Source organism: Osmerus eperlanus, chromosome 14 (genome assembly GCF_963692335.1).
Source record: "Osmerus eperlanus chromosome 14, fOsmEpe2.1, whole genome shotgun sequence".
Taxonomy (NCBI): domain Eukaryota; kingdom Metazoa; phylum Chordata; class Actinopteri; order Osmeriformes; family Osmeridae; genus Osmerus; species Osmerus eperlanus.
Window position 1 is genome coordinate 12,665,054 of NC_085031.1, and position 22,981 is coordinate 12,688,034.

The window sequence follows — 22,981 nt, forward strand, 5'->3', positions numbered from 1 at the left end:
TTTAGGGTTGCGTGATTTTTTTTACATTTACATTTAGTCATTTAGCAGACGCTCTTATCCAGAGCGACTTACAGTAAGTACAGGGACATTCCCCCGAGGCAAGTAGGGTGAAGTGCCTTGCCCAAGGACACAACGTCAGTTGGCATGAGCAGGAATCGAACTGGAAACCTTCGGATTACTAGCCCGATTCCCTCACCGCTCAGCCACCTGACTTTTTTGTCTGATTTAGACTCAGAATCAGAAAGGGTTTTAATCTCCATGAAAGTTTGGAAGGAATTTACTTTGGCAGAAAGGTGTATACATTCAACATATACATGTACATCTTAAATAAGTGGTGTAAGTTTAAACAAGTCTAACTATACTATACAAGAGGTTCAAAGTCTAATGAACTAATAATAACTAATACAAAGGGGACAGGTATGTAAAATACAATAAATATAAAGTATAAAATAGCTATAATGTACAATATAAAAACACAAATAGGGTGCTTAGTGCAAATATGACATGGGTGCAAAAGATGGCATGGGTGCAATATATGGCATTTATTGAGGACATTTTTTTTATTGCGTTATTAGTGCATTCCTATCACTTGATTCACTTGGATTGAGGGAGGAAGGCAGGACATCACAAAAGTTCTAGAATTATCTTTGGATCCATCAGCATCTTCCTGTGGACATTGTTAGACCTGCAGACTGCAGTGTGTGTAATTTGACACCAGATGGGGATATAGTCACATCAAACTTATTTAGCAGCAGCGTCCTAAACTCTGACTCAGATGCATGAAATAAACAACTTGTTGTGAAGGTGTAGAAACTCTTCAACAATAGTTTCACACATCTGCTAGCCAATTAAGACTAAACAGGTTTGAACCAAAGCTCTAGTGTCTCTCCAACCTCACCTCACCCCGATTGGCACGCCGTCTGAGCGTTATTATTCCATACTCGTTAAACCTCCAGAGCGAATGGCTTTGCACACATCCAGGGTTAACTTCGAGGATGAGAGCAGGATGGACAACTGCTGCATAAGTTGCATCCAAGGTCCAATACCTGCTCTGGCTTTGCTATGTAACAGTGTGGGATGTAGGCCTATGTCAGAAGAGCTACCGGATAGCTCAAGGCTGGTAATGCACTAAGGCACACAGTTAAAACACTTTCAACATAATCAAGCATCCTTTGAGATGAACAAGGAATGAAAGGATATTTTTATGTAGACTATAGCCTGTGAAGCACACCTGGAACAGATTTTCCATACGCATCTCCCTCCGAAAAAAATAAAAAATATAATATTGTAACAAAATGTGTATTTGCTACCACCTATTGGTGGTATGGAAAGGGGCGGTATTCTTACGTCACCGGAAGTAGGAAGTCAGTGTATCAAAATAGCACGGAGGTCAGCGTGTGAGCGTTTTATTGAATAACAGTAGACAAAAACATTATGAAAACAAACATGTCATTTTGTTCTTTCACAGCAAAATCATTTCGACCATGACTCGACTGTAGATTGAACAAGCTGGGTTTTTTGAAAAGTAGGTAAGGGTGTGAGCGATTAATTTGTGTCCGAAAACGTAACCACTGCATGAAATCGTTTGGAGGTTGTTCAAGAGAAACCAAGCAGCCTAGGATCTTTCTTGAAAACGTTTGGTTAAAATAGATGATTGACTTGCACCCATTTGTGTTGCACCCGTCAGAAATCGTACATTAAATGCGGTCTTGCCTTGAATTTGTTTCCACACATTTTCTGTTATAGACCTCACCTGTGCTAATCAAACATGGGACCATCAGGGTACCTCCCCCTCATCCAACGTTTGGGCTCCATCTCCCCCTTACGAATCGTCACCCGTACCCCCTGGGCCCGCGGTCTCCATCAGGGTCTCCTCGCCTGCCCCCGTACCCGACATCAGAACTGCTTCCCTGGCCAGACCTCGCAGCCCCATAGTGGCCTGGGCATGGAGGCAGCTCTAAACCAGCACATACAGGAACTTAGCGACCCAGAAAAAAGGCTGCTGAATAAGCTGTATGAGGGGCTGATCCAGGGTCAGAGAGCGTCTCTGGCTGAGTCTATCACCTTGGTGGAGACCCAGCACCCCAGGAAGAAAGAGCTGGCCCAGGTGCTGTTACAGAGAGTTCTGGCCTGCAGGAGGGAGCAGGAGAAACGCAACGGAGGGAAGCCGCTGGCCTTCAGAGTTGGTAAGTAGTGTGGTTAAATGTCATGCACATTGTAGCTCCTAATATGGGTGGTAATTCTGAAAGATTGTCCATTAGCCTGCAATATGAACAGGTGAAGTAGCCTAGTAGTCAGCGCGATTGTAAAAGAAGCAGGTTTGAGTGGTTGGAAGGATACCGTGATGGGTGGTCAATAAGAACACTCAGATTGCTTGAAAGAGAGAGCATGAAAGGTTAACAATGATTTGTGTGTGTCTCCAGGCTTGTCAGGGCCACCAGGAGCTGGGAAGTCCACCTTCATTGAGGTGGTGGGGAAAATGCTTACAGCGCAAGGTCACAAGGTGTCTGTCCTGGCTGTTGACCCCTCTTCCTGCACCACAGGAGGTAACTGGAACTTTCCCATTTCTGATATCCAAAGATATTCCTCTAGTGGTAGCTTTTTGAACAATTTTACCAGCGTTTACCTGGTTACGGTGATGTCTGGTTTTTGAGTTTAAAGTGGTCAATGTAGAATACACTTTAATGTCAGTGTTTACTTGGGCTTGTAAAACACATGATAACTAAGTAAACAGTTATTGGGAAATACAAATGTAGCAGCTACTTGTAGTAAGCACATCATGGTTTCAGAACGATTTTGGTACCAACCCCCCCCTCCCTCTCCCTCCCTCTCCTCAGGATCCCTGATGGGCGACAAGACCCGTATGACGGAGCTTTCCAGGGACATGAGTGCCTTCATCCGCCCCTCCCCCACCTCCGGCACCCTGGGCGGAGTCACCAGGACCACAAATGAGGCCATAGTGCTCTGCGAGGGGGCGGGTTACGATGTTGTGCTCGTAGAGACCGTGGGTAAGGACCCCTGAGTGTTCGGGACATAAAGTGTCTGCTAAAGGATGACACAATGGACACAGATGATTTACATAGCTGGAGACATTCTCATAGACTTGTGTGCTAAGGTTGATTTGGCCATCTTAGTTCACATGGTGTGATTCATATTGGTCTGTGTTGTACCCCAGGTGTGGGACAGTCAGAGTTTGCTGTGGCAGACATGGTGGACATGTTTGTGTTGCTGATTCCACCAGCAGGGGGCGATGAACTCCAGGTAACTAGCTGCAGCATGGGCCCTCTTCTAATTTATTTATTTCCTACCTCCATCTCAAGTAATCTTTTGCTCAGAATATTGATAGTTTAAATTAATTTGAATGAAGTCTGATGTTTTCTGTCATATTTTCTGTTTCGATACTAAATATAAAGATTGTAGATTCAGATTTCACCCTCCAGCCCTCTACCAGATTACATGTCTAGACATCAGATTTAACAGTAAAGATAAAAAAAACACAGCCTTGTAAACAAACCCAGTTTCAAATACACTTAAGTACATATAATTGACCCCTTATTCCTGCATTAATGTAAACGTGTATGGCTGCATAGTCCACCTGGGTCAACTACAAGTCATCTAGGATGTGTTTATTTGATCTCACATGTTAATTATGGGACAGGTCTGGTCACTTGCTAAGTCAATGCATCCCAGATAATTTTTTTTGCAAATACCATGTTACTTTTTAGCCAAAAGACTCTTTGAGAAAGGCCTGACTTGCTTTGGCAGGGCATCAAGCGTGGCATCATCGAGATGGCCGACCTGGTGGTGGTGACCAAGTCAGACGGAGACCTGGTGGTTCCCGCCCGGAGGATCCAGGCGGAGTACACCAGTGCCCTCAAACTCCTCCGGAAGAAGTCCAAGTCCTGGAACCCCAAGGTCAGGAAGTCTGTTTATCTGTGTGTGGCAGGCCGGCTCAAGCTTGGTTATTCCAATCAATTTATGAAATAAAGGCCCCCCCCAACACACACACACACGTAACCAAACAAGTCAAATCAAATCAAAATGTATTTGTATGGCCCTTTTTACACGCAAGCATGTCACAGAGGGCTTCACATACGCCCATAGAACTGCCCCTCAACCAACCAACAAGTCATCCCATGAAGGAGTCAGTTGACCAGGCATGGATATGAAATCGATGATGATCTTAACGTTTTACCTCAATAGCCACGTTGTTGAGAGGAACTCTTGTGTTGAGTCTTTTTGTGGGACTCTGCCGTCTTGTCAGCCGGGTCCCTTTGTCTCCCATCGGCCCCGTGCTGCATCTGCTCTGCTGGCATCGGGCCAAACACACACACACACACACACACACACACACAGCCCTCCTGCCGGGAGGGAGAAAGAAGGGGTGGGAACTGGGAATGGCAAGCTGCTGTGTCATGCGTTTCCCTGATTAGAGGCCCACCCACTCAGATAAGCCTTCCAGGACTCACTCTCTCTCTCTTTCCGTCCATCAGTTTCACTATATCCATATCAAATCAAATCAAATGTATTTGTATAGCCCTTTTTACACGCAAGCATGTCACAGAGGGCTTCACATATGCCCATAGAACTGCCCCTCAACCAACCTAAACCCTCAAGGAAGACAAGGAAAAACTCCCAAAAAACTCTCAACAGGAGAAAAAAATGGAAGAAACCTTGGGAGGAGCAATTCAGAGAGGGATCCCCTCCTCCAGAGACGGTTGGTGGGAGAGAGGAGCAGAACACAGGCTAAACATAGTCATACAGTGTCGATGGGTTTTTAAAACACCAAAATCCATTGTTCAACTTTATAGATGTAGGACAGGACCGGGAGACTCGCGACCAGGTCCAGCGTTGGCTGACCGACGACCAGGCAGGTGCTGACAACTCACATATCTACCTCTCATGCTCTCTCTGTAATCAGTGGTAGCTCCGGACAAAATATCCACTCCGTAATTGATTTTACGGGTCCCTCTACTCCATTGGTTGAGAACGTAATCATAGGATTTCTATCCAACGGGCCTTTTTTTTTGTGACTCGGTTTTAGCCTGTTCTTGGATAGCAAAAGTATATTTTTGGGAAAACCATTACCATCTAATATAGTTGTAGGTCTGAGACAGTGTTCAGGGAGACTGGTTTTGAATATGACTGAACACTGACCAGATTTGGAGGTGTTACTTATTTCCTCACCAGTGCTTGTCTAAGCATGCTGACTGCCACCTGGGGGGAACATGGAAATCCAGAGACCCCACTGGGTATCTGATTGCTGTGGGAGTGTGTGTCTGTCTGTAAGCGTGCGGGGATGTGTGTGTGTGGGTAGAGAAGGTGTGAAACTGTTGCACGTGTGACTGTGGGCTCATATAGACGCGACATGCCGGGTCTGTGAATGTACATGCGTGTGTTCACAAGTACCCCTCCCCGTCTCCTCCCCCGTAGGTGGTGCGGGTGTCATCCGAGACGGGCGAGGGCATCGCCGAGCTGTGGGCCAAGATGGCGGGCTACCAGGACGCTGCCCTGGCCAGCGGGGAGCTCCTTGCCCGGAGGAGGGCTCAGCAGAAGGTCTGGATGTGGAGCCTGATCAAGGAGAACGTCCTCCAGCACTTCCAGAACCACCCAGCCATCCAGGCTGAGCTACCCCACCTAGAGGCCAGGGTGACCAGGGGAGCCATCTCACCAGGCCTGGCTGCTGACCTGCTCCTCAAAGCCTTCACCACTTCCTCATAAGGCCTGTATCTGGGTGAAGAACTGATTTGACTTGTGTTGGTGTGAGTTCTTAGAAGACTATGATTGAAGGAAGACTGTAAGCACAGGCGTACGAGGACCAGGTCACCTCACCGTGAGCATGTTTTCGGTGTCCTCTGATGAGGAAGAGTGACTGAGGGGTGCTGCCTGCGGCCGGGGTCTGCTTAGATCTGCCCCTCGTTCCCTGTCCTCTCCTCGGAACGCCTGGAAGAAGAAGGTCACAAGAAACATTACATCACATTTGCTTGGGGAAAGCCTGGGAAATCGAATATAAGGAGTCAAGTAAAAACTTTTGAGACCCTAGTCAAAGAGGAGGGATGATATTTTAGTACTGAGATACAACCTTCAATCCCCTAATACACTGCCTTCAGACATTTCAGTTGGACAATACAGTTTATACTCCAGGAGTACATTGCATACTGTGTTTTTGGATAAATTAATAACGCGATACACTCTTGTTCATTCTTTCAGTTTTAAAGGAAGTTAAGTGCGTTTATCAATAGCCCCCCACAGGTGTGCTTGTACTTCAGTCCCAATAATGTTCTGCAGTTATGTTTATTAACCACCAGAGGTCTCCCTCTCACCACTGACCATAAGCCACCTCTTCGGGTCCATTACCCTAATGACTCCTAAGATTTGAGTGACACCAAACCAGACGCAACCACACACACACAACCACACACGTGTAGAGTGACAGGTTACAGAGAGACTCCCTCCCTCCAGGTATCTTTGTCTGTGGCAGGGCTCGTGTTCACCTCATCACTGATGCCAGCTCGATAGCATACTGCAGGGAATTATCAAAGGAAGGCTACACTTCATAAAGAACCATTGTCTAACTCTAACTACATTACAGCCTGTTGTCAATCTCTGTTGAGAGGGAACCTGTGTATAGCAGTAGATCCCTGGTTCATGGATGTTCTCCTTGATCGCCTACATCTGTCTGGCGAGAGCCTCCCCTCCCCCACTCCCAGGTCGGTACTCGTTTGCTCCTGTCTGCGCCTGGGAGAAGAATGCCCCTTGAATGCAGATAGATTCATTAGGCCTGAGTAACACCCTTCTCCTCCATCACACCTGACACAAACACAAACACACACACACACACTGTACCATTCTCCCTGTGGGTAGGGAACAAGCAGTCCTGATTTTCTGGACACCATCCATACATACGGAAGAGCGCAAACACGCACAAACACACAGACACACACAGACACACACACACAAACAGTGCAAGGCTCCAGTGTAAACACGCTATGCGGTTTCAGTGAGGGAAGATTAACTCAAATACTGCCGATACATCTTCGGCCATTTTAGCTCAAACACGTTAGGGCAGTCTCCAATGTAAGCAGGACACAGGGACTGGAACTTTGACTCTGCAAAGGGAATTTTTCACGTTTAAGCATATTTTTCTATTTTTAAATAGACAAGACAACAATAAACAGGCCATGTGTTCACTTTCATGTTTCACAACAGTCAAGATTGAAACAGATCACAAAAAATGGTCGATGACAATGACTGCCGGGGGGATTATAAATTAGCATTGTCGTCGTGGACATGGATGTATCTTTCATGGATGTTTCTGTCATGGGTGTTTCTGTCATGGATGTTTCTGTCATGGGTGTTTCTGTCATGGGTGTTTCTGTCATGGATGTTTCTGTCATGGGTGTTTCTGTCATGGATGTTTCTGTCATGGGTGTTTCTGTCGTGTTTGGGTGCTCCTCCATCCCCCCGGATCAGAGTGAGAGGTGTGCGACACTGAGCAAAATGTCACTCCGTCCCAAACACACACACTGATTTGGGGCAGTGGAGGTGTGTGGTGGTGGGGGGGGGGGGGAGGGGGAGATGGTTTTACAGTGTGCTTACGGTCATGGTCTGCCGATTGACAAAGCCCCCCCCCCCTTTGTTGTTTTGCTCTACTCGTCACACTCTCCACACACCCTCCTCCTTTCTCCCTTCCCACACACACATGCACACACTGTTCTCCCACAACGTCGCCTGCCCAGCCTCCTGCTCACTCCGCTTCTTAGATACACACACACACACACACACCTCCTCCCCTCCCCTCTCCTAGCCATCTCTCTCCTGCAGCCATGGCAGATGACAATGCGATGTGTTTCCTCTCGACTCAAAGCTCAGTTTCAAGACGGACGCAAAACGATCCAAGGAGCCACCCGCTAATGGGGGCCGGATTGGACAAGAGGGCGGTGAGGATGGTGTGTGTGTGTTCGCTGTAACTGTACACTGCAATTCTTTAAGTGGCCTACACGTTTTAAAGTGCTTCACAGTGCCCTTCCTATTGGGTTCAGGCCCAACTATGGTGCGTGATGTCAATGCACAGAACAACCATGTCTCAACCAATGTAAAGGGGGCATGCTGATTGGCTAAGGATTGATAGTGTGTCATAAAGTGGGCGGTGACTGTTTAACCTGGCAAACACGGAGGGTTGGACTCAGTGGTTTGAGTAACCTGGGAGGGAGGGGGTGGGGGTGGAGCCCATACCCCCACACATTATCAGAGATGGCAAAAGTACATTCATCTTTCACTCAAGTAGAATACTTACTCCAGTTAAAGTGTTAAGTCTCGTGATAAGCACTGCTGTTGTTGCATCAGCAGTCAATAAACGGGACAAAGGAGGTCACGTATGGGACACAATGTAAGGAGTGAAAGTAAAAAGTTGTCAGAAAAATACTCAACGTACTGATAAGTCTACCAGAAAAGTCTACCTAAGTACAGTAACGAAGTAAACTATTTGTACTTTGTTACTTCCCATCTCTGCATATTATAACCTAGGGCCTACCTGATAAGTGTCAAATTCTCAGAAACACACAAGCGCGTACACACACACACACCTCTGTTTGCGGTGTATAATTTGCTCAACAGCCTATGGGTCAGATCATTGTGTGTGCGTGTGTGCGCGTGCGCGGCCGAAAACCATTCCTCAGCGCCGGTAATTGGACTTTCGGAGCGATTGGGGAACTTGATTGACCCCTAGTAATGGATTTGAGTGAATAATTATTTGTACTTCTGGTTGGAAGATGATCTGGAGGAGGGAAAGAGGGAGGGAAGGAGAGAGAGCCGGGTCCAGTGGCGTGACTCACCCTGGCAGCAAGGCGCTAACGCTGGCAGCTCTCAATTAACAGAATCCAGCTGCCTGGTCTCCCCACATGCTAAGGGAAAGACTGATCAGAGAGACACCGCAGTTATTGATGAGACCCTGGTATCTCTTATTTCGGGTCTCTTTCTGCAGCAAGGAGCAGCAATTTCTCTCTTTCTCTCTATGGAAATGTTTTTTGTTCAGTCCAGGTACTATGGTATGTTATTTTATTTTTTTGGAACAACCATAAACGCTTAACAGGCCAGGCCATGTTAATTACGCTCTTCAAAATGGCCACTCATTCTTCCCGAAAAACCTAATATTGTTTGGATTGTAATAGGGGTCAATGTATTGAAAGAACAAGACATGAGTTAGCGGTTTGCCCCTAAGAGTCTGACAGAGAGAAAGTGAGCGAAGGGGTACTAAATGTTCTCAGGCAGTGAAAAAGACATCAAAAGGCATCAATGAGGTCCTGGTATGGAAGCCTCCCTCTCCTCTCCCTCTCCTCTCACTCTCACTCTCCTTTCTCAGTCTCATCTTCCCCTCTCTTGCGAGACTGTGTTCCAGATAAGTAGTAGGAAGTGTGAAAAGCAGCCACCTCTTTCTCTCTCCTCTCTCCCTTTTCTTTTCTCTGTCTGTCTCTCTGTCTCTCTTTCAGTCTCTCTGTCTCTCTTTCTTTCAGTCTCTCTCTCTCTCTCTCTCTCTCTCTCAATATCTCTCAATGTCTCTCGGTGTCTGTGGTTTAAACCACCTCATTATCTTTAGCTGTTCATTCAGTCACTACATGTCTCGCTTTCCCGCTCTCTCCCTCCCTCCATCCCCTCCCCCACCCCACCCCTCCCCCACCCCTCCCTCCTCATCTCCTCCTCCCCTGCTCTCTTGCCAGGCTCTATTATCTCTGGCTGCCCAGTGGCCTGGCCAGGCTGGGCTCCCAGGGTCCCAGACAGGCCATGTTTTGACAGGCAGCACTGGGCCACACACTCTTCCCTGGCTACATGTGCAGGTTAGCCTGACATACCTGTCCACAGCTCTACTACTACCACACACACACACACGCACACACAGAATAACAATATAAACACAGTGGCTCATACACACACACACACCGGAGCACTGCTGTGTGTGAATAACAACGCCCAGCCACAGTCCCAGACTCAGCATAATTGAGCCATGAGAAGAAGCAGAAATAAAGTGGTACATCTTTTCTATTTTATCCCATTGTGTTTCCCGCCCCAGTCTCTATTTTAAAGGTCTTCCACGATGGTGGAATTAATGTGCTGCACTTAAAGGCCAGGCCACCAGTAAAAAGTGTTCTTGTCTTACACCCCACTCCCTGCTTTCCTTTTCGGTTGTGAGGAGAATCTTTGGACTGGATAGTGTCCGTTAACTACCGTTAAAGTCCACTCCCTCGCTCTCCCTTACCGGCCACAGTGTTTTTTTACGGTTATGACCATAGGGGGAGGGGAAGGGGGGGGTTGAGGTTAGCCAAACATGTGAGCCCATCCAAAACACCTCTAAATCTTACTGGTCACAGAGTATTTATCTCCATTTGTCTTTGATCCAATAAAGATGGAGACTGACTGACTGAAAGATTTGTGCTTTGTGTAGGTTACATATGCCCAAAAATCTTTCCAACCCAGTGTGCTACTGCATTCTTTTAAAGAAAATATCTTCTAAACTGGTGTTTTGTCTGGCTGAAGTGCTTGCCATTTGGCCTGCAGTGTTTGGGGCTACCTGCCATACATTCACACTTTGCCACACCTGAGCAAGATGGTAGCTCCCAGATAGTTGGTCACTGTTCGTGGTTGCCCTGGCATGTTCCTGGCATGGCCGTCTGATCCTGGGCCTTGCCCCACAAAGCTGGGTGTGCGACGGGGCACCGGCCCTGTCCGGGACTGTCATGCCACGGTTGACCTTTTAGGGACCTGCGCCAGGGCGCTGGACAAGTGGCGAGGGAGCGGGAGAGTTAAAGCAGGCAGATGGGCTGTGGGTTTGATGCCAAGCACACTGGACCACGCCGGACCACTGGCCCTGGCAAGTGTGTACCAGCCAGCCGGACACAGCGCACTCTCTCTGGCAGTTAGAGAAGGGCCAGGTGTCTCTTGCTGTGTGCAAGCAGGGAAGGGGAGGGGGGGGGGCATGTGTGTGTGTGTGTGTGTGGGGGGTTATACTGCGGTAGGCAGCATTTAACATGTCCAAATAAATCCCACAGTATGGCTTGCTCTGTGTGTGGGCACGTGCATATGCCTGTCATTTCCCATAGTGCACCTCTCAGCCAACCATGCAGTATGAACATTCGTCTTGGGCAGACCAAATAAATCAAGGGTGGTTTGTAAAAGACTTGTCGGCCTAATTGTTGTGATAGCCATTCCTTAAGGGCCTTTGGGGTGGGTCTATTGAAAGTGGTGCCCAGAAGTGTATGCACTCCCACATACTATGTCCCTGGGAACTGACTGAGCTTGTGTGTGGTCAAGGGTCCACATAATGATATCTACTGACACCTGGAATCGTTATATTCAGGATCTGTGTTGTGGATCGATGCAGTATTATAATTCTGTATTACATAATACAGAATAATTTACATAATTACAGAGTATTTAAACTTAATGTACTGCTTACTTAGTGTCCTACTTTCCAAGTATATTGCATCTTTACTAAGAAACGTATGAAGTGAAATTAATTCATTCATTTTCTATGTTGACGTTAAAATGTTGAGCCTACTGGCAATACGAATTGTATTGTTCTGTGTATACGTGGCATGTTTATACCACATATAGTCATATGACAAACTACCTTGAACTTGAATCTTTATCTGTTATTCTGTAAGGGCTACAGTATTTCAATATCTCCAATGATTCCCTAAAAGAATAATGCCCTTAAACAAAATAACAGCATTTAGAAATGAAGGTGATTTCTCGAAAAGCAGGCAATTTCTCTGTCAGCACATCAAAACCCCAAAGCCAGGGTCCTCTCCCTTTCCCACAGCTACAAAGAGGAAGGCCTTGGTATTTACATATAAAAGAATGCTAAAGTCCTTCAAAGAATCCATATTTATGGCTATCTGGGTTGAGACAGGGGAGATAATGGAAATGGAAAGAGCACAGTGTGAAAAGGCTATTCTGCCCTCCGTTTGTCTCTCCACCAATGAGGGTTAAATGACTATCTGGGCACCTTGGCAACCATCGCTGTGCGCCTTCTCCTGAAGTCGGGGCTGAACTGGGTGAACTGTACTGCCTGCCAAGGTGCTGAGTAAATGTTCGTTAGCATTGCCACCTCTATTTCACTGAGCTAAAATGATTATAATTATATAATGATTATATACAATCAATTATAATATATTATAATTCATATATTGACGTTCGTAAATATATGAATGTATAATATACATGCAGACCTAGAAGATTACAATCCATTCATTTGAATCAGGTGTGTTCAGCAGGGAAACTTTATTTATTTATTAGGAATCTAATAAAACATACAGCACAGTATGAGGACCAGGGTTGAAGACTACTAGTTTAAACGATCTGTCAAGCTCAAGAGTTAAGGTGAACAAGGTGGCACCAGGTGGCGCTGAAATAGACGTGTGTACATCACATTCACATGAAAGAGATAACTCTCATCTCAGAGAGAGAGAGAAGTAATGCAATGCTGATGTACACGCACGTGCCATGCTAATAAATACAAGGATAACAAGGGTATAGATGTAGACTACGTGCTCTCAGATTTGATGGAAAGGCTCCTTTAGGAGGGCCTAAGAGTCAGCCAAACACAGCTTTGTGAAATGAGGAAATATGCATCTCGCTTTCAACCAACCACACAGAATCGACAGAAAAGAAAGACAAAACAGACATCTGGATGAATGTGATCAACGCTAATTTGTTTGACCCACTCTCCCTTCAAATGAGAATTGATGGCGGGATTCCAAACGTCCTGATTGGGAGACAGATGAGTGTACGGTGGCTTAATTGATCGAAGACAGGAATTCAGTTAGGCTAATTGAATCGCATTGTGAAAATCATTAAAAGCCCAAGTACATGGGATCATTTATTTAGTGAAGTAGCCAGGATGTAATCAGCCCATACTAATTATTTTAAAGCTCCCTGTTGTGGCTCCTATTGTCAAATGTATGTATACATGTATTTGTAGCAGATACTTTCATGCAAGTGCAGCAGACAACCAAAGACTAGAAGAACGTATTTTAGTGTTCCGTCAGTGTTCCAATTCGACATCATAATATCTGATGTACAACATCAAATCTCCTCCCGTCCCTGGATTGCAGCAGTTTAGCAGTTCTCAGGCACATTGCGTAAGCGGCGCTTAGTTCAGGCAGGAAACTCAACACACCTGGTCCTCTCCTGGTTGATGATCGAACGTGTCCGTCTCTGCCCCTGTGTCCGAGCGTGTTCAGATGGGGGTGCAGGGCTCTTGATGCAGGAGTTTCGGTCATCATCTCTGTGCTGTAGTGCCCATCACTGAACACTCCCTCTGGTGCACATACAGTCAACATTAGGGGCATCCAAGTAAATACATTTCAGTTAGAGTGATTCAGATGATGCAATGAGGAGGATGAGAACATGGGAAATTCTGATCGATTCATTGCTGTCAGTGAATGCCTGGCTTCTCCGCATCAGAGAGTGGCAAACCTAGAGCAATACAGTGCTAAAATGGTACACCGCTCATTACAATATTAAGCTAAATTAAAGATTTGTCATGGGAATATAATAATGGCCTCTGTGTACAAAAAACACGACTCAGTGTTTGACTTGAGCTGACAATGAGGCTAGAACTATATACTGTTAAATTCTACGTGAAAACATTACTACTAGTTGGTTAGATGAACATGTTTATGAGCTGCTGTTACACTGAACCTGAATGTTGACAGCTTGCCACGCTGCCTTGTGGGCACAGATCTGCTCCAACGTGGCGACGTACCAAGGCAATGCATTACTTTAGGCAGGAAATGGACCCTGTGCAACTGACCCTAAACTTGAACTTGCCACGCTTAATTTCCATCCCCATTCCACAGAACCGACAGGGAGCTGAAGCAACAACGCTAAAACATCCTATTTTAACATCCAATTAACATAAGTTGGAAGGAAGATTTGATTGCAGCAGCATGTTGAACCTGTGCAGGTACATGTGCTGCAGGTCATCTGTGAGGCCTGCGTTAGCTCTCCAAGTACCAGCTTTTCCCCACCTTCTTGGGAGATCAGGTTTACTGTACTACACTTCTCTATGTAGACAATATATCTTATTAACATTATGGTAGATCAATATCACAGATGCCTTGTGCTACACAAGGATCAGATCAATTCTGGAAAACTGGAATGCTTGATCTTATTTTAATGAATGGTGTACAGGGAACTTGATATGTTAACAATGTTAACAAAGACACATTAAACCTGAATACCAGAGTGAAGGTTATAACGTGAGCAAACCCAGGGATACGCAAATGTTCCTTGTGACAGACATTTTTGCTTAATGTCAAATTAGGCATGAAAGGCAATGTTCACGCCATTGTGTAATGACTCACAACAGCTATCCATAGAAACACAGTAACCTAGGGATGGTCGTAGTCTTCTAATGCCATGGTAACAGTCTAGCCTAACAATAGGGGATTTACAGTAGAGTGTGTAATATTCGTTTCAATGGATCTCTTTGCAGAGTGGTATGATTGGTCCCCCCCCACACACACTTTTTAACATGGGTTTCACAACCCCCTTCTATTCTTTATAGCATGCAAACTGTGTGTGTGATTGCATGAATGTGTGTATGTATCTTACCCAGTGAAACTGAGGCACAAGCCTGTGTACACATGATCTCCCCCTCGCCCCCACCCTCCCCTGCCGACTCAGGCTGCCCCAAGTCTGGACACGCCAGGCCCCAATGCCTTGTGGGTAATCCCCCTTCCTCAGTGGTGCCCCCCATGGTGCTCTCTGAATCAGATTGTCGTTGAACCCCACAGAGTGATGTCTCACCCGGGGATTGGGAGCTGGGGCTGCCAGAGGGGGGTGGGGGTGGCGGGGGGGGCTCCTAGTGACACATGCACCCCAGCTCAGGCGCCAGTGGGCAAGCGTGTAAATACTCGCCCCTGCCTGCGCCGATCCAAAATGGTCTAATGAGTGAGACACCGCATGAGGCTGTGGATCATCCACGGAAATATCCCAAATTTGCTTTATACACCCAATGTTGACGTTTAAGAAATGGAAGACTTTAAATATTTTAATTGTTATATGAAGTATATACATTTACTAATGTGTACATAGTTTACTTATACTGTAATACTGTACCATTGTTCTCCGTAAGATAAAACAATCTCCCACATCAAGTAAAAATGAATGTGTATCACACAGCATATGTGGATGGAAAAATAAACGAATAATAATCTATTTCTACCCTAAAACAAACTGTTTTTTCCCCCCACAGATTGACAGGCTGCTTCAACAAAGCATCGCTCCTGCTCTGTACCAAATTGATTCCAGAGATTCTTTCCTCAGCCCTTGTGGCCCTCATCTCTCCCACTCCACAACCACAGTCTCCCAGTGGCAGACCTTGTGTATGGGTCTGGTGTTTTTGTTTTCTTTGCTGAGAGCAGACGGAGGGTGGGGGGGGGGGGGGCTGTATGTCTTCACTTAAAGTCTCTGTGTCCTTGCATGCTAAAGCCGACCGCAAACAGAGGGTAAGAGTAGGGAGCCTGGGAAGGATTGTTGCTGGGAGGGGGAGCGTGACTGGTAGAGGGAAGGAGAGAGAGATGAAAGTATGTTGAGAGAAAGAGAGAGATAAATAATGGAAAAAGAGGAATAGGGGAAAGAACTACACATGATGTGCGAAGAGAAAGACTAACAGACAAGTCGCAAGCAAAAACTGAGACCAAGGGTGAGATGGAGAGAAAACATAGATGAAACAGAAAAAGACTAAGAGCAAGAGAGGAGAAGACATTTTAAAAAAGCAGAGTGAGATACAGAAAGAGAGAGAATGAGAGAGAGAGGAGCCAGGCAGCTGGGAGCTCCTGCAGACATGCACTTCTGTCTAAGCAGCTTTCCTCTCAGGGCGGGGTCACGCCAGGTCATGGCAGGATTACACTTTTGGCAAACAAGAGGGAGCTCCTCTCGCAAAGCCGCCCGCGACTCCCCCATGACTGCCACCAGCTGTAATAAAGCCAAGGCGGCCTGAACCTACAAACAAAAAGCTAACACGCTATCGATCACCCCGGCCAACTTTGGCGAGGAGGTGTCGATAGGTCGCTGCTGTGCAGACAGCTCGCGCTGGGGGTGAAGGGCTATTATTGTGATGAGGTTTCGAAAAATCACCAAAAAACTCCTGGAATATTTTTACACAATGCTCCATTCTGGACAATTGGTCATTAATTTGGTCAATGCGAGGGTTAAAGTTAGAATCCATAAATTTTTATGAATATCTTTACTATCGTAGCCTAGATCCCAACAACAAAATTCAAAACAAGCCCTTCCATCAATATCCATGTCACAGTGCTGGAAGTGTGTGTATGTGTACACTAGTGTGTGTGTGTGTGTATACAAGTGTGTGCACAGGTTCATCTCCACTTCCTAATCAACACTTCCACTTGTAGGGAGGTCAGTTGTGCAGGAGAGTGGTGCCCCGAGCGCTGCTTTCAACTTAATTAAGCAGCTTTAAACACAGCGGAGAAGATTCATTAAGACTGAGAAGGAGGTGAATGGCCAGAACGCAAACATGGCTGTGCCTGGGAGGAAGAAGAGGACGACGACTCTTTCTGGAGATCGCTGTTGAAACCGCAAATAGGTCAATATCGGGGCCATGGGGATCTACGGGTTATTTGATGTTTGGATTTGGTTGAATCTCTCCAAAAGCTTTTTTCATCAACCATACGTTTTCGATGTATCTTTAAAGTGGTGGATAATATTTAAGGCATGTACAGTACATCTGTGAAAGCATGGATTAAAATGTCACTGACTTAGGTCAGAAGCTTGCAAATTCGATGGAGATTTAGAGCTGCTAAGGGAAGCCCTTTGAGTTGATATTATGCATGTGATTCTGCATGCAGTAGCAGTTATTTAGGTCCAGCCAAAGATGGTGTACTGCAATGAAAACTAAAGAAAGGAGAGAGCGAGACAGAGCGAGAGGGTTAGGAGAAGATGTGACCCTGTTTTGATTCTCTCTGTGCATGTGAAAACAACCCTAATGGTGAGTGCGTGCGTGTGCTGTATGTGAGGATGAGAAACAGTGAGTGTGTGTGTGAGGATGAGAAACAGTGAGTGTGTGTGTGTGTGTGAGGATGAGAAACAGTGAGTGTGTGTGTGTGTGTGAGGATGAGAAACAGTGAGTGTGTGTGTGTGTGTGTGTGAGGATGAGAAACAGTGAGTGTGTGTGTGTGTGTGAGGATGAGAAACAGTGAGTGTGTGTGTGTGTGAGGATGCAGCCTGTCTCCCTCTGGTGCTAGTGCAAGACAGGGCCCTTTAAAGGAGAACTCTGGACCAAGGTGTTCTATAGCTGGAGGCCTAACAGTGATAAATGAGTCCCTTAATGTCTGCAAACACTTTATCTCTGCTTCATCTGTTTTCATTAGGCAGCACCAACCTTTGGCTGGGCGGGAACGTGCTACTGCTGCTGCTGCAACTACGCAGAGAGAAAAGATGCTTCCCACATTGGAAATCCACATCTGTTTCTCATTGAAACACCTAAGAGTTGTTATATTATTGTTATTGTCCTTATCGTTTCAGAATAAGGACTCTTCATCCTCCTCTCACATGGTTTTGTTCAGCCATATTTTTATGTTGTGATTGCAAAGCAGACCATCTCTTGATCCTGGGGAAAATTGGTAGTGGTAGCTTCGGATTGTTTATGATTTAAACTTTGAGTGTCAGGATTCTTCTGAGATTCTTCTGAGACCCGGAAAGAAGAGAACTTTCAGTGGAACATTTTCAACTTGTGAAAGCCAACAGAAGCAATGTGACGCAAATAAATAGCAAGGTTAAAAATAAAACATCACACCCACGGTAATATCTGATGTAAGCTTTACTTTCAAATCCTGTTACATTTAGAACTGGCAATTTGAACATAAAATAATGCCAAACAAAGAAAAAAAATATACAAAAAAAACAAAAAAGGTACAAATGGTCTATTTACCAGTTATCGTCACAAACAACCCTGTACAGCCTTAACAATGGAGTAATAAAAAGCTTTATACAGCACATACCATTTTTACTGAGTGCCAAAAGATTAACGAAAAACGAAATGAAAGACAGTTGAGCCTTGTCGAGTCATAAAAATACAACCAAACTTAAAGCTAACAGATTGTAGATCGTGCAGTTCGATCCTAACAACTAAATGCAACCCAAAAAAAGTTAGTTTTGAGATTAGAGAAGCACAGAGAACTAGAGAAAGAGAAGAGCAAATGTCATGCATACTCCGAAGTGCTGAAAAGGTAGTCACGCGGTTAACATTAAAAGTCACTGTGTGCTGCTTACAATTATGCAAAAATAATAATAAAACGTAGAAATAAGTGCTTAGAAATACTGGTTTTCCGAACTAAGATCAGAGCCCTGTTGCCTTTTGCCATCTAACTAGGAGATAGGGGAGCCTAGGGAAACGGCAGCCATTCCAGATGGTGTCATATGTAGTATTAAAAGGCAGGACAGACTGAGCAGTGTCTTCACTGTTCTTAGATTTCTTCTACTTCTCTCCGTTTCCTTGAGGCTTGGACACTGAAAACCAGTCAGACTCATTCTCAAAAGTCGGTCCCCTTCCACCAAGTGGCACTATAGTATAAAAGATTATGCAGATAGTAGAGGGTGCTGTCTGACTGGGGTTGGGGGGGGGGTTGGGTGACAAGGGCTCCATTAACTCCTATGATGCAGCAACTGGCACAGCATGCCTGACAACATTGACACAGCAAAATGAACTGAGGAAAATCATTACAGGGGCAGGAGGGGGTACTTTAAAACCATTACCCTACAGGAAGTGACGGATTGAATCCTAACATCACATCCTGTTCTAAGCTTTATTTTGGTCTTGACAATGCGTGTTCTCTGTTCAACTGCCATTTATTGTATTAATTTTGTATAAAAACAAAGAAATAAACACAATAACAAATTATTAGAAAATAATACGTACAACAAACAAACAAAAAATGAATAATAATAATAATAATAATCCCTTTACAAATAATAAACCATTTTGGCTTAAAGACCACTTAGTCAATTATGGGTAACATGGAAATAAAATTAAAATAAAGCCTTGCCTGTACTAATGTACACTGTCGTGGTGTCATGGGTACTCTCCTTCTCAATTTTTCCATTTGTATGGATAAATACATATTTCTCATATTCAAAAGTGCCACAATGTGCAAAATTGGCTTTTCACAATTTAGCCTGGGCCCTGTGGTACCCAGGGGGGAGATCTTGACCTCTGCATTCTAATTCATGCAATTTGTATTTCATCTGTGTTCTCCAATTTTGCGGAGGAAGACCTCTGTAAAACCATAAATGTCTACAAACTAAAAAGGTCAAGGGGTTTGATTCAGCTACATTCCAAACCATCTCAAAAAGAGAACGATACAGCTGATTTCATCTCATGGGTTTAGTTTGCGCTGTCAGTGAAGGATAGGTCTTAAGTGCTTTTGGTTTGAAATGTGTCTAATATAAGTGCAATTAAAAGTCCAACGATACAGAAAGAAGGGGGGTTGGGGGGGGAACGGAGTACCATGTCTGCCCGCTTTACAGAAACTACGGCACAGAACAATCCTTAACAAGAGCAATGGCCGCTTCTTAATTGCACCAACAGGAGCCTTTTATCCTTAATTTACAATGGGTTCATAATGGATGTTAGTAGAAAATTCTCCACCTACGATCAAAAGGCTCAGTAAAAAAAGAAAACATACAAGAAACAAAAAAACAACGCTAAACACAGAAGGCCACCGACACGCCTCTCGTTCTCTTTATCGGCACAGAACGCTGCCCCTGCTACACCTCTGTAGAACTCTCTCATCAGATACATCAACGGAAAAACATACATTCATTCAAGTCATTTTGGAACAGTTTCGTTTCTATTTGTCGTATCTTTTTTTTTTTTTTTTTCGTTTCACAAAAATTACAAAAAAGCCCCAAAAGCACCATTGAATCGGTCTGTTGTGACCGGAGGCTGTGGGCCGGTTAGGCCCAGGGAGCCCCGGTCACCTCCACAAAACTGTTTACTCATATTTTCTCATCTAAGTATAGGTGCGTCTACATAGCCAGGACTGATACCCACTGGATCTCAGGGTTGGGCTGGCCCATGGTCTTCTTCTGGTGTGAGTTAAGGAAGCTGAATAGCATCCGCCACATTGACCTGGAATATAAGACTGATTACATACTATGGCTGTAGAACCAGCTTGTCTGTTTTGATGGTTAGGTGGAATTTTAGAACATGTTTGGGCAACATATGCTTGGAGATAGGGCTCGGGAGTCGGAGTTGAGGCCTGATTGGTGGTTAAGGAGTGACAGCTGTTCTAATTGGCCATTGGGCCAAGAGAATGAAACGTATGACATTGACTGAAAAATCCATGCTGGGCTACCACAACAACCGTTGCCTGAGACAAAGGTGATATCAGTCAGCATTTCTGCATTATTCAAAACCAACAGAGGTCAAAGCGGAGAGAAGGGGGGAAAGGCTACAAAACTATGTACATGTTTGATAAATAATTAAGTGCGTGGTTTGAGGCGTTGCTTTGGAAACAAGCTTTTTCCCCCAAAACAAAAGCGCTCCGTTTCATTGGTTCTGTCCAGGGGTCATATCGCTAACACTTCTGGGTAATTCATATCTGCTCCCCTGAAATGACGTCAAAGCTAGCGGAAACACAGAGGCAGGCATGCTATTCTGATGCGTAGCATAAAAGACAAAAATGCACTAAAATGTAGCACTTGCAAGTTCTGTTTCTTTACACATTTTATCTCGGCAAACAACCGAGTCAAACTGAAACGTAAAAAAAAAAAGAAAAAAAAAGGGGTACGTTTCTGATAATGCAGTTGGGTCCAGGTCAGGTCATTCAAAATTCCAAAAAACAGGAAAAAAAACTGTATTAATTATTCAATCGATATAGGAGATAAGAAAAGCAGCTTTTTGATATAAATGCATTTGAGCACATACAGCCTTTTTCTCTCATAAATGTCCCCCCCCCCACTGTCTACAATAACAACCATAGAGTCTGTCTGGTCCAGCTTATTTTGCTGGTCTGATTGGAAAGTTTCTCCCATTGCAGTGGATTAAGGATCATTCACACCACTGTCCATTAAGAGAGGGCCGAAGAGAGCGGAGGAGAAACAGGAGGAGAGAGCAGAGAGGGCGGTCGAGGTCACATGGTCTTGAGCCTCTCCGTTAGTCCCAGGTAGGCCAGGAAGGAGTGTTTGAGTGAGGCGGGCGAGAGGGCGGGCGAGGAGGAGAGGAAGGACGAGGCTCCGGTGGACTTCTGCAGTCTGGAGAGGGGCAAGTGCTGGGAGGAAGAAGAGGAGGAGGGCGGGGGGTGGAATGTGAAACGGCGTTGGGAAAAGAGGGTGGTGAGGGGGATCAGGTGAGCCCGCTCGCAGTTCCTGTACTCCTCGAAGACGCGGCGGGAGGAAGGGAAGAAGAGGGAGAGGCCGCCGCTGGGGCCGCCCCCGCCTCCGTTGGTGTTGGCCGGGTAGTGCTGGGAGGCCGGGGGCGGGACTTCTTGGTGGGCGGACCTCCCCAGGGTGAATGACAGGGCGACGGACTGCAGGGCCTGGGAGGCGGTCAGGCTCATCATGGGGCTGCTGCTGCCGCTACCCCCGCTGCTCCCGCCCCCAGCCCCGCTCCCCAGGAGGAAGTGCTCCTGGACCCGCCCCGCGGAGGACCCCTGGGGCGAGGAGGACCTGCCCCCCAGCTGGGCACGCAGGAGCAGCTGTTCAACCTCCTCCTCCGCCGCCTCCTCCTCGTCCTCTTCGCCCCCCCCTCCTCCTCCTCCCGCCCCCGCCCCTCCTCCCCCCACTCCCCCCCCTCCCCCCGCCTGGTGTTTCTTGAGGTGGCGGCTGAAGACGAAAGGGTGCGTGGTGGCGAAGGGGCACTCGGGGCAGCCGTAGGTCTGGCGCGGCGCATGCTTCAGCTTCTTGTGCAGGTTGAGGTTGTCCTTGCGCTTGCAGCTGTAGCTGCAGCGGTCGCAGTGGAAGGGCCGCTCGCCCGTGTGCACGCGCACGTGCTCGATCAGCTTGTTGGCCGTCTTGGACAGGTAGCCGCACTGCTCGCACTTGTAGTGGTTGCCCAGGCGATGGCCGCGCACGTGCGCCTCCAGCGACGACTGGTCGGGCCGCAGCGCCTGGCAGATGCGGCACCTGTACTCCATCTTGTAGTGCGTCTTCAGGTGGCACTCCATGGCCGCCGGCCGATTGGTGGAGTAGATGCAGAAGGGGCACCTGGGTAACGACGTAGAGGGGGGTGAACATGAGAAGGGGGCGGGGCAGTGGGAGGGACATGGATACACAAACAAACAGCACCAAGGGGTGGTTTAGTCACACACACACAAACACACACACACAAACAAACACAAACACACGTTCAAGAAGCCAAAATTCACAAGTTGCACTGAAACACACAGGGATGAAGACAGGGGAGGAGAGAGAGATGTGTGGGTGTATGCAAGCTGTCTTAAGTTTCAATTCTAACCTTGAGGGGGGGAGATGGTTGTGTTTGGGTGTGTTCAGTTTTAATATTGTGTATCCATGTGTGTGTGTGTGGGGAGGGGAGGGTGGGATGGTGGTGGGTGTGTGAAAATGGTGTGGGTGTGTGTGTATGCGTGCGTTGGTAGACAGGTTGCAGGAAGAAAAAACAGGAGATTTGGATGAAGAGAAATGAAGAAATGAGTGGCACTTACATTTAAATAGCACCATTCATCTGCTCAGGGCCCCAAAGCGCTTCACAAACCCTGCAGGACAAAATCACCTCAGAAAACCTCGCATGGTCACAGCCCTCTCCCTCTCTGTTTAGGTACTGTTTTTTCATCTTTCTCTCTCTTTACACACATATATGTATCTTTCTCCCTCCCCCTCTTCCTCACTCTCTGGGTCTAAACACCCACTTTCTCTCTTGACTTCATGCTCCGGTGAGCACACTCTCCACACCACACGAGAGGACACACTGATAAAGAGGTGTGCTCTTGACCTGAGCTAG

General features: G+C 46.2%; 2 protein-coding genes across 3 annotated transcripts in view; one reads left to right on the plus strand and one right to left on the minus strand.

Moving 5' to 3' along the window:
- Positions 1–1,344: 1,344 nt before the first annotated feature.
- On the plus strand, positions 1,345–6,189 carry mmaa (metabolism of cobalamin associated A). 2 transcript variants are annotated; one of them, XM_062478531.1, is made up of 7 exons: positions 1,345–1,529; positions 1,747–2,186; positions 2,424–2,546; positions 2,838–3,008; positions 3,176–3,261; positions 3,766–3,915; positions 5,434–6,189. In XM_062478531.1, exons 2-7 carry the CDS (start codon positions 1,769–1,771, stop codon positions 5,719–5,721), a joined length of 1,236 nt encoding a protein of 411 aa, XP_062334515.1. In that variant the 5' UTR covers positions 1,345–1,529; positions 1,747–1,768; the 3' UTR covers positions 5,722–6,189. The 2 variants fall into 2 exon arrangements, with proteins under 2 accessions (XP_062334515.1, XP_062334516.1); XM_062478532.1 differs by having other exon boundaries at positions 1,345–1,525.
- An 11,635-nt stretch (positions 6,190–17,824) lies between these two features.
- The window catches only part of znf827 (zinc finger protein 827), a 52,570-nt gene continuing 47,413 nt past the window's right edge, over positions 17,825–22,981 (minus strand). Inside the window, exon 15 of the mRNA XM_062477552.1 lies at positions 17,825–22,227. Within this exon, the coding sequence (XP_062333536.1) occupies positions 21,156–22,227 (1,072 nt within the window). The 3' untranslated portion in view covers positions 17,825–21,155. The remainder of the gene's footprint in view (positions 22,228–22,981) is intronic.

Excerpts from the sequence above, each read along its gene's own strand:
- mmaa (XM_062478531.1), top strand. The coding sequence starts at position 1,769 with ATGGGACCATCAGGGTACCTCCCCCTCATCCAACGTTTGGGCTCCATC. Across the intron at positions 2,547-2,837 it reads CTCTTCCTGCACCACAGGAG|GATCCCTGATGGGCGACAAG; the intron begins GTAACTGGAACT and ends CCCTCTCCTCAG. Across the intron at positions 3,916-5,433 it reads CCAAGTCCTGGAACCCCAAG|GTGGTGCGGGTGTCATCCGA; the intron begins GTCAGGAAGTCT and ends CCTCCCCCGTAG.